General features: G+C 44.4%; 1 protein-coding gene and 1 non-coding gene across 2 annotated transcripts in view; both read right to left on the bottom strand.

Annotated features, from left to right (window-relative positions):
* Positions 1–12,331, bottom strand: part of LOC124617794 (solute carrier organic anion transporter family member 74D-like) — a 107,200-nt gene that overhangs the window by 79,936 nt on the left and 14,933 nt on the right. Inside the window, exons 2-3 of the mRNA XM_047145294.1 lie at positions 7,578–7,811; positions 3,023–3,217 (exon numbers count right to left, since the gene is read on the bottom strand). Of these exons, the coding sequence (XP_047001250.1) occupies positions 3,023–3,217; positions 7,578–7,811 (429 nt within the window). The remainder of the gene's footprint in view (positions 1–3,022; positions 3,218–7,577; positions 7,812–12,331) is intronic.
* On the bottom strand, positions 394–467 carry Trnai-uau. The gene has a single exon. It is a non-coding gene; the product is annotated as a tRNA-Ile (tRNA).

The raw sequence follows: 12,331 nt of genomic DNA, 5'->3' as shown, positions 1-12,331 counted from the left end.
GGCACGACAAAATGAAAAAAAAAACCAAGCAGTAAGTGCACAGGAATTACAGTCACAGTCCCCCACCTTTCACCAATTTACAAAGCCCGTCACAAGTAACAAGCTCTCAAAACATTTTTGAGAGCTATTACATTATGCAAGCAAAAAATAGTTAAAGCAGGGCCGGACGCGGCGTGCCAAACTTCGTATGTGAAGCGTGTTCGGGACAACGCCCGGCCTGCTACTCGGCTTTGTTCGGTCCTTCTCGGAGGCAACCTTAAGAGCGCGACGTTTCAGTCAGCATTTCGATGCGGCATTTTTCTGTCAACACAACTCTGTGAAATTACAATGAAATGAACACCCTTAGCTGCTTAGAGGCGTTAACATACGTCAACGGGGACAGATGAAAATGTGTTCCCCGACCGGGACTCGAACCCGGGATCTCCTGCTTATATGGCAGAAGCTCTATCCATCTGAGCCACCGAGGACACAGAGGATAGCGCGACTTCAGGGATTTAGCTCTGGCACGCCTCCCGCGATACCCACATTCTCATCGTATTGTCCCGCACTACATTCGTAGTGCTCCCGCCCATTATACTCATTACTCGCGGCGCGTTGCCGATTCCCGTAAGAGTTCGGGCACTGTTTGTGCATTCGCGCAGAAGAAGAAGATGGTCAAGTGGCCGGTGAGCCTTAACTGTATATATACTAAGATGGTATCTGTTCTTTCGGAGATGTCCGAAAGAACAGATACCATCTTATTATATACAACTCTGAGTTCGGCAGAATCGTGGTATCAGCGCTGTTCACATTTCGCTTTTTCTTTGTGGTATGGGGAACATTCACAGGTCCAGTAGCTGTTTGCACAAAAAGAGGCAGTCCAGCGATCTACCGTGACAAGCCTTTAAAGTAAATGGGAATGACAGAAGTGAGAGATGAGAATTCGCAATTCACATAAGCCATGGGTACTGCATTTTTCCTTTGAAATGACATTACAGCATCATGCAAGTAGAATTTAAAGAGTAATTTGACAATTAAATAGCAAAAAATTACAACCATCAACGGATGGTGTTCGTTGTTCTGTACGCAAGAAGAGCACTGAGCTAAATTTACAAGCATGCAGCAAGTGAAGAAATTGGTGGTACGAATAGCAAAATTTCTTAAGTCGCACGCATTATTTAATTGTCAATTGCAACAGTTTTCAGTAGAACTGAATGAAGACTATGGAGACTTCATATGTTACTGCACAGTATGTTGGTCAAGTCAACGGGCATGCCTGGAATGATTTTTCGATTTAAAACTCACTTTTGTTGACCTTATGCAGGAAAAACGAATTAACAGACTTTGAACCTGGAATGGTACTTGGAGCTAGATGCATGGGACATTTCATTTCGGAATTCGGTAGCGAAATCAGTATACCGATATCCACAGTGCCAAAAGTGTGCCGAGAGTACCAAATTTCAGGTGTTACCTCTCGCCACGAACACCGTATTGGCCGACGGCCTTCACCTGACGACCGAGAGCAGCAGCATTTGTATAGAGCTATCAGAGCTAACAGACAAGTGACACAGTTCGAAATAAACGCAGAAATCAATATGGGACATACGACGAACGTGTAATTTAGGAGAATGCGGTAAAATGGGTGTTAATGGGCTATGGCAGCAGATGAGAGACGCGAGTGCCTTTGCTAGCAGCACGATATAGTCTACAGCACCTCTCCTGGGCGGGTGTCCATATCGGTCGAACGCTAGACAAGTGAAAAACCGTGGCATTGGCAGATGAGTCCCGATTTCAGTTGGTAAGAGCTCATGGTAGGGTTAGAGTGTGGTTAAAGCCACACGAAACCATGGACCCAAATTGCCAGCAAGGTACTGTGCAAGCTGATGGTGACTCCACAAAGGTGTGCGCTGTGTTTACATGAAATGAACTGAGTCCTCTGGTCCAACTGAACCACTCATTGACCCGAAATAGTTATGTTCGGCTACTTGAAGACCGTTTGCATCCATTCATGGACTTTATGTTCCAAACAACGATGGAATTTTTATGGATGACAAAACGCCATGTCACTAGGCCAGAGTAGTTCGTGATTAGTTTGTAGAACATTCTGGAAAATTCGGACAAATGCTTTTGCCAGCCACATCGCCCGACATGAATTCCATCGAACAATTATGGAACATAATCGAGAGGTCAATTCGCGCACCAAATACTGCTCCGGCAACACTTTCGGCTATGGAGGCAGCATGGTAAAATATTTCTTCAGGGGACATCAAACGACTTGTTGAGTCCATGCCACGTCTAAGTGCTGCTCTACGTCGAGCAAAATGAGGTACCCCATGACTTTTGTCACATCAGTGTATTTCACATGTGTGCAAATAGAACTTTGGGGTACTTTTTACAATTAAGTTTGGGGACAAAATTTTCTTTTACCTCTCACAGTTGTTCAATACATTCAGCCCAGATGCACGCACAGAATTCTTCACAAAAAGAACTCCTACCACTTACCGTGAGATCAGGCGACCTTTATGGCCAATGGTACAAAACGAGACTCATACGCCACTTACGGGTGATCCATCACTGAGACAGGTCGTTGTCAGGAAATACTGTTACATGAATGTTTAGCTGTTGAAATGTTTACCTGTTGAAATGCGGAACGCGAAATGTCTTTTGTTGCCGTATTAATGTCATTTCGATTCAACGGACATTGATAATGAACGAGCGAGAGAACGAGCCAGCTGCACCAGAGAGCTCGCATTGATTGGCAGCTTACTAATCGCTCCAAGATAAGCTTTTAGTTTCCATGAGTAAGTTAAAATTCACTCCAGATTTCTTTCTTCTTTTCTGTAGAAAATATAGTCAAGTGAAACCAAATGGTTTCTACTTAAAACAAGTTTTAGTAAACAGCAGTTGTAAATTATAGTTTCGGGACATCAGTGGCTCTGACAATAATTGATACTTGTGAACCTTTACTGACAAACTGTGTGTATAGGCGTAGATTTTAGAGTGAATGCAGAGTAACATAGGCGCATGTTTCTGCGTGACTCACTGATGAGCGCCGGCGTCTTGGACTTCTTGATGTTGTCGTCCATGTAGGTGGTGCCCAGCGTGTAGTAGACGGGGTTGCCGAGTCCGCCCAGCAGGCTGGCTGCGAACATGATGGCCTGCGGCGCGAAGCTGCCCGCCGTGTCGTCACAGGGCACGCCCCCCTCCGGCTGGCACAGCGCCTTGCGCCGCTCCTGCTCTGCAACAGGGCAGAGGCTATCACTTCACCACACCTGGCGTGTCCAAGCTGTCAGTAACCACAGGTGCCTATGCATCGGGTGGTAACATGTAGGCCAGGTAGCATCCGTATGGTGACTGTAGACAGGTCTTGGGATTTTTCACAGTGTTGGCACTGTGCAATATCTGTGTTTCTCTCCGAGTGTGGTATGGAAACCAAGGTACGTATTGGATCAGTCGTTTGCAGTGTAGGGCCTCACATGGAGTCATCGGCATTGGTGAGCCGTTCTGGGCCATGACGAAGTCCCAAGGGAGATCGTACAGTGTTTATCGTTGCAGCTGTAATCGAACTTTCCAATACTACACATGTTCGTAAGGCATGTATGACGGCAACAGAGGAGTATGGTGGCATGAACGTGTAAGCATACTTCCTACGGACTTGTCACATACCGTGACAGGACTCATTCCGACACGAATATAACGTGGCATTTGGTGAATGCTGAGACTATCGTTTGGGGATTTGGCATTTGCTAGCAACCGATGCGCCACCGGGATGGTAATGTAGTCTCTAGCCAGACTGCAAGGAATTTACCCTAAACGTACCTCTGGATTTGCCAATTAAGTGTATACTGACAGTGGAAATGTGGCGTAGACGTAACGCGAAAATGCCCTCAACGACGGCTCTTCTAGCGCGGGGAATGAAATCTCCGACGATGAGTACTTCAGTACGAAAACCAAGGATTCCTAAGAAGTGGCAGAAAGCATGGGGAAGCGGTGTCTCAATAGTGGGGGAGGGGGATGGAGAGGAGAAGGGAATGGATGGAGGAGGGGGAGGGCTACGTTGAATGGAATCGCCGTGACTGGGATAGCCTCAGACTTGGCACTAGCTGTCGAGCTCATAGTACACTTTATCTCCGATGTTGTATTCGGCTTATAACGTGCTAAGGTGACGAGAGCGTACCGTGAGTGCAGTGTGTGGCGTATGGACGAAAACGGGAGATAACAAATCCCTAACGTGAGACCTTCAGTACCGACCGTAATGTAGTTACAATAATTAGAACACAACGGATACGAATTGTATGTCCGTTTTCTTATAAAATTCCGAGTGTCGAGCTACAAGTAGAAATGTTTGTTGTTTTTTCAGTTATGTATGTCTTGACGAATTGTCTTCCAAATCGTTGACTCAAATGTACCGGCCTTAACAAACCTGCAAGCGCAGCCTGATGCACAAGAGCGGCACACACACACACACACACACACACACACACACACACACACACACACACACGTACACACGCACGTTTCACACATAAATTCATCAGCTCCTCTAATTATGATAAAGGGAATGGTTGTAGAAGAAGAGTGCGTGTCTGCCACGAGGACTTGATAGCTGGAGAATTCATAATTCCGTAGGAAAATTCGAGCACTCGGTGTGACAATATTTTTTTATGGTGAAAGCATACCATCAGCGACTAGACCGTCGACTGACAGAAAAAAGTGTTTTTGTTTCAGATTTTACTTAACTAGTTCAGCTCGTACTTTTCTAATGGACTGTATCATCCTGTGTATTGAGTATCTTAAGTGTGATTCGTGTAGGCGAAGGGTGGACGTGGAGTGTAGTGGCGTGTTTCGTCGAAGACGGTGATGATGTTGAGGGAGATGATGGTCATGATTCTTTGATTGCCATATTCATCCTAAACTTGCGAAACGCAAATACCAGACAATATGATGACGAGAAATCTAGGAATGTACTCCAACTTCCTACGTATTGCTTCTGACGGGATTGCGAGAAAAGGATTAGGCAACTGTTAATTATTCTGTCTTTAAAAAACATAGAATCAATATACCCTTCAAAACAGATAGCATAATAAAAAAAAATTAAAGCCTGTGATAAAATACGAAGACAATTACTATAGTGTAGGAATACATGAATTAAAATGTATTAGATCCAACTTTAAATATACTGGAAACAGTGCAATAAATTTTATTATCGGGTACAAAAACCGGATAGGGGCACTGAAGAGTTGATGGACCCATTCCACATACACAGAACATGTTATAAAATAAAATCATCGCCACACTAGGGTAAAAATAGACGTGCCTGTCTTACGCCATAATAACAAAGGAAAGGGAATGCTCACTTTCTGGGATGAGTATTTCATACAGAAAGCCAAAAATAAAAATGAAAATATGTTAAATGACGGAAAAACAATAGCAAGAGGACAATATTTTCATTAATTCATAACTTATGATGAAAAATACAATTAAAAATATGTATTTAAAAAATAAAAATTATAGAAAATAAAATATAATTGAAAAGAACACATACACAGTGTCCCCACCACACAGCCTTACACCACGCCCACCCGAGCACCTCACTTCACTCTTACCATCTACAGGTCCCATGATGCCTCAGTCAAATAGCAAGTGAGCGCGATCATGAACAGTATGATTCAGGAAAGGCTATGTGTAGTGAATTGTACAAATGTGATCTACTATCAATTACAAAATTGTACTGCGTGCATCTGTTGCTTACAGGATAACTCGCGGATACATGCAGAGAATATGAAAATGAAAAAGCGATAAATCACAACTGCTAATTTGCAAATTCTCGTTGTCAGTAACTTAAATGTGCCACTAAGAAACCCTGCAGACATCACAATAAAATATATAAACTTAAATAATTTTCTTTGTATTATACACTACTGGCCATGAAAATTGCTACACCAAGAAGAAATGCAGATGATAAACGGGTATTCATTGGACAAATATATTATACTGGAACTAACATGTGATTACATTTTCACGCAATTTGGGTGCATAGATTCTGAGAAATCAGTATCCAAAACCAGCTTGGCCGGGCTAACGGCCTTGATACGCCTGGGTATTGAGTCAAACAGAGCTTGGATGGGGTGTTACAGGTACAGCTGCCCACAATTCATCAAGAGTAGCGACTGGCGTATTGTGATGAGCCAGTTGCTCGGCCACCATTGACCAGACGTTTTCAGTTGGTGAGAGATCTGGAGAATGTGCTGGCCAGGGCAGCAGTCGAACATTTTCTGTATCCAGAAAGGCCGTACAGGACCTGCAACATGCGGTCGTGCATTATCCTGCTGAAATGTAGATTTTCGCAGGGATCGTATGAAGGGTAGAGCCACGGGTCGTAACACATCTGAAATGTAACGTCCACTGTTGAAAGAGCCGTCAATGCGAACAAGAGGTGACCGAGACGTTTAACCAATGGCACCCCATACCATCACACCGGGTGATACGCCAGTATGGCGATGACGAATACACGCTTCGAATGTACGTTCTCCGCGATGTCGCCAAACACGGATGCGACCATCATGATGCTGTAAACAGGACCTGGATTCATCCGAAAAAATTATGTTTTGTCATTCGTGCACCAAGGTTCGTCGTTGAGTACACCATCGCAGGCGCTCCTGTCCGTAATGCAGCGTCAAGGGTAACCGCAGCCATGGTCTCCGAGCTGATAGTCCATGCTGCTGCAAACATGGTCGAACTGTTCGTGCAGATGGTTGTTGTCTTGCAAACGTCCCCATCTGTTGACTCAGGGATCGAGACGTGGCTGCACCACCCGCTACAGCCATGCGGATAAGATGCCTGTCATCTCGACTGCTAGTGATACGAGACCGTTGGGATCCAGCACGACGTTCCGTATTACCCTCCTGAACCCAACGATTCCATATTCTGCTAACAGTCATTGGATCTCGACCAACGCGAGCTACAACGGCGCGATACGATAAACCGGAATCGCGATAGGCTACAATCCGACTTTTATCAAAGTCGGAAACGTGATGGTACGCATTTCTCTTCCTTACACGAGGCATCACAACAAAGTTTCACCAGGCAACGCCGGTCAACTGCTGTTTGTGTATGAGAAATCGGTTGGAAACTTTCCTCATGTCAGCACGTTGCAGGTGTCGCCACCGTTGCCAACCTTGTGTGAATGCTCTGAAAAGCTAATCATTTGCTTATCACAGCATCTTCTTCCTGTCGGTTAAATTCCGCGTCTGTAACACGTCATCTTCGTGGTGTAGCAGTTTTAATGGCCAGTAGTGTATATAAAGTTAAATAATTTTCTTTGTATTATAGACCACTGGCGAAATATATTTACTTAGAAACAAAGTAAACATTCATTGACAAGGGATGAAATTTTTATTAGACATATAATACACATAATTCAAGATTAAATTACAGCACGCGCTGAGGCATTTAAACAATCGTTTTCCCCTTGGTCCGCTTGTGAAGGAGTGGGAAGAAGCCATTTATTAAATAGCACAATAGGGAACGTGATCTGGCATGCACTTCAGAGAGTATGGACGTGGGCGTAGCTGAACGCCAGCTGCAGACGTGCTTACCGATGAGCTGCAAGGTCTCGTTGACGTTGATGGTGGCGCCGTACTCTTCGGTGAGCCGCAGCGACTCGTCGCCCGCGCCGTACAGCATGTGTGGCAGGGCGTTGAGCAGGCACGAGCCCACCACCAGGTACATGCCCAGCGTGATCCAGCGCGGCCGGTGCCCGCTGCCCCCGTAGTACGTCACCACCCCCGACACCAGCACAGTGCCCAGGTCGCCCGCGACGAAGATGATGCCTGCCACAACATCACGTTTTCATTACTCCCAACAACGTACACAAATGTCGTACATATATATGAACGGCCTGAGGGAATCAATTTGCAACTGCTTGCTGATGATGCCGTAATGCATGGTAATGTGTTCCCATCGAATTACTGTAGGATGGTAAAGGATGATTTATAATTTCTATTTCGTATCATCAACAACAGCGTGCTCAGAATGTGGGGAAAATGAATGGGAAAAATAATCCCATAATTTAACTTCCTGGCAGATTAAAACTGTGTGCCCGACCGAGACTCGAACTCGGGACCTTTGCCTTTCGCGGGCAAGTGCTCTACCATCTGAGCTGCCGAAGGACGACTCACGCCCGGTCCTCACAGCTTCACTTCCGACAGTATCTCGTCTGCTACCTTCCAAACCTGCGAAAGGCAAAGGTCCCGAGTTCGAGTCTCGGTCGGGCACACAGTTTTAATCTGCCAGGAAGTTTCATATCAGCGCACACTCCGCTGCAGAGTGAAAATCTCATTCTGGAACCCCATAATTTTCGATTACAATATTAGTAGTGCGCCACTTGCCATAGTCACGTCAATTGAACATATAGGTGTAATATTGCAAAAGCGACAAGAAAGGGAACGAGTTCGTAAGGTCAGCTACGGGGAACGCGAAAGGCCTACTTCCGTTTATTCGGAGAATTCTAGGAAAATGTATCCAAGACGTCGTACGGAACACTCGTGTGAATGAACATTTAAGGAGAGAAGAATAAATGGTTCAAATGGCTCTGAGCACTATGGGACTTAACATCTGAGGTCATCAGTCCCTAGAACTTAGAACTACTTAAACCTAACTAACCTAAGGACGTCATACACATCCATGCCCGAGGCAGGATTCGAACCTGCGACCGTAGCGGTCGCGCGGTTTCAGACTGAAGCGCCTAGAATCGCTCGGCCACTCTGGCCGGGAGAAAAGAATAAGAAATTGTACTTCATTTATAAGGGATAATACTTGCGCGACCTATTCTTGAGTACTGCTCGATTGTTTGAGATCTCCACCAGGTCGGACGAAAGGAAAGCATATAAGCAATTTAGACACGTGATGCTAGGTTTAGGTTTGATCAATGCGCGAGTCTTACTGAAATGCTCTGTGAACTCAAATGAGAATCTCCCAGGGGAGGAAGTCGTTCTTTTCACACAACAGTGTTCACAAAGTTTGGAGCACCGATATTTTTGATAGACTGCAGAACGATTCCACTCCACCAATATACATCTCGCGTAAGACAAGATAACAGATATCAGGGTTCGTACGGAACTATAAAGACACTTGTTTTTCTTTTGGTTTATTTGAGAGTGGAACAAGAAAAGTAACGACAAATAGTGATACAAGCTACTCTACACCATGCGCCGTACAGTGCCTTGCTAAGTATGTAAGTAGACGGAAAGAACAGCTCTACGAAAAACAGGTTCAGCACTTACGGTATCAGCTTTCGGACTCCATGTCGAGAGACCGAGCGAGGTGGCGCAGTGGTTAGACTCTGGACTCGCATTCGGAAGGACGACGGTTCAATCCCGCGTCCGGCCATCCTGATTTAGGTTTTCCGTGATTTCCCTAAATCACTCCAGGCAAATGCCGGGATGGTTCCTCTGAAAGGGGACGGCCGACTTCCTTCCCCATCCTTTACTATTCCGATGAGACCGATGACCACGCTGTCTGGTCTCCTTCCCCAAACCAACCAACCAATCCATGTCGAGAAGCTCGTATTCATTGCCAACCACATTTTATTAATGGCACAAGTTTAATTCGATGCAGATCCACCCAGTTCACGTCACGATGGGAGGCAGATTTCATCTTGCGGGCATCTTGAAGTGACCGCCAAGGAATCCGGTGACTTGCGGATTCGCGAGATGTTTACTATCACATCAAAAACCCTCAAGAAATGTGTGATAGTAATGAAATGTCTGATGCTTATATTGAAAAGCAGCAGTCTATCCACCTTTCATAAGATTTTGTAGTTTTTAATACAGTTCGACAGAGTGTCTTTCCTCTGCCTATGTTTTCTCGTACTTGTATCATACCGAGAGGGGAAAATCACTCTGACATCTGAGATACGTGTGTGTTATTTTCATTTTTATTACTATTGGTAGCCACCATCCCATTAAACTTTAACCACCGTTCCTAAATATGGACGTCTGCTAAATTGTATGAATGTGGTTGGAATTGAAAATCCATACACGTTAGTGAATTCAAGTGGGCTTTCTTGGTTCAGCCTTGTAGCAGGGCCTGTGGAACGACCGTTGAGTACGATTTTCGAACGTGGCTTGAGACGCCAGTCTGGCGCGGTACCTATCTACCCGAGCTTTCTTCTTTCCTTTATGCAACTTCGAGAATCGTTCCTTCAGATTCACGTGTAACACAAACGCTTGTTCAAATTTTAGACGTTTAACAGATGAAAAATTTTGAGCAAAGGAAACAGATGTTTCTCCTACCTTCTGATTGGAGGAGACACAGGGTCTCACCGAAAAATCCGACTTGTCAACCGGTCAGTTCGCCCACACGAAGTTTTTTCGGACTTTGCGCATGTAGGCGAGGCAGGCTGAATTTTCTGCGGGGTTAGTTTGTAGCTGAGTAGACCCTGTGCTGGTGAGTAGTGAGTATGAGGTCTCCTTCTGTACGCACTTCGGAAATAATTTTAGAGGGGAGCTAATTGAAGCTATTCGTGTTAGGAATTTTCTATAGTTTTTAAAGTCACTTACCAGAAGCATTATGGGGCTCTCATGAGTGATAATTTTGCTATCGTTTAACTAGATTCAAAGAGGCCGAATTTGATCATTATAGGGTCACGGTTCATCTGATGTATCGGGATCCCGATTAAATTTCGTGCTTCGTTATTCTGCAAGCCACAAGCCACTTTTGATGTCTCAGCCTTTATTAGAAAATGGTAAACTTTTCCTTCGGTTATTCTGTGAAAGTTTGAATCTTTTTGTGAGGGCGCATGAGCGTCCATGTTGCGTTATTTAGTCAACTGAATCCTTGCTGGATAATGATGGTAGTCTCCCCATTAAGGAACAGAAGTGTTAGGGTTTTATACATGCTAAATGTTTACTGAAGTTCAAGAGTACGCTTCATTTTGTAAATAAACGTCAACTCAGAATCAACTCAGTTCGTTAAACGTCTCCCTAACGCGCATACTAGCGCGCCATCTCACCTCCTGTAGTCATTAACTTCATGTACCAGTTGGAGTAAGATGCTACGAAGCATTTAGTAAAGTTTATTCCAAGGTCGAACGATCTGAAGGCCAGTAGTTACATTTCCGTTGCTCAGTTTCTTGTGATAGAACACCAATGAGTGTTTATGTGACTTCGGACCACTTGGCATTCAGGGAAACTTGAGAATCAGAAGCACTGTTCGCTCAATGCGGAGCTTGCTGTCAGGAAAAAGTCCCATGTTATATGGCAAAAGTGCGTCCCACTGAAGAACCAATTACCAATGTTTACACTGTTACGGTATTTTATAAACAAAGGGTGGCTTTTAATATTTGTCCCACAGGTAAGCACTGAACAGAAGTTTTGCTTGTCAAATTATGGAGCCCATTTCGACTTCAGTTAATTTATTGCAAAGACCAACACCATACACGTAAAGTCCAACGATTTGTCTATAGGTTGGTGGTGGCTCATTGAACTGATTTGCTAAGTTCTAACGGAGATTCAAAAACAATGACCTGCTGAGAACTCATTTACATTGATTGTGAAGTGAAAAAAATAAAAGAAAACTGAGTAAAAGGAATAATGTTTATTACAAATGTTTTGTAGATAATGAAATATGAGCTGAGGAGAGAGGGGAGACAGACAGACTGATGGTTCCAACTAAGCTCTGACTAAGTAGTTCACCACTGCAGGATTTCTGACAGAGATAATGGCCCAAAGAAGTATACAGAACAGCTTATGTGCGCTTCAGTAGATTGTAAACAGATACTGACCGATTCCAACTCAGAGGACCAGCCAGCTCTGGTCACGTTCAAGTTATAAACTGTCAAGTGGGTCTATTCCGTAGTGGTTTGTAGATGCAGCCCTAGAGAGATAGATATATAATTAGACATAGATGCAGTAGAGTAGGTATAGCGTTCTGTCATTTCGATGCCGTGCTCATTTTAGGCGGATCACACATTGGAAATAGGCAGGATGAGAAAATAAATATGACCCACCGTATTTAAGCAATTACCCAGATTTTCAGCCACGAGTTGGGGTGATCTGCTTGCCTCAGCTATACAGACAGACGTACCACCGGTGCAGCCACAGCGAAGGGGTATATGTGGAGTGGCTAAACAAACCTGTCGTTCCTGAAGAGGGCAGAAACATTTTCAGAAGCTACAGGGGAAAGAGTCTGGATGTCCGTCCTTGCAACAACTGCCAACATAGCCTTTCTGTGCTTGTCCTGCAAACGGCTAAAAGCAAGGAGAAAATACAGTTATTACTTCTTTTCCCGAGAACATGTAGCTCTACTGTATGTCATAATAACAATGGCATCCTCTTGAGTAAAATATTCC

Source organism: Schistocerca americana, chromosome 1 (genome assembly GCF_021461395.2).
Source record: "Schistocerca americana isolate TAMUIC-IGC-003095 chromosome 1, iqSchAmer2.1, whole genome shotgun sequence".
Lineage (NCBI taxonomy): Eukaryota > Metazoa > Arthropoda > Insecta > Orthoptera > Acrididae > Schistocerca > Schistocerca americana.
Note: the sequence above shows the minus strand (reverse complement) of the source record. Positions and strands in the feature narration are given on the sequence as shown.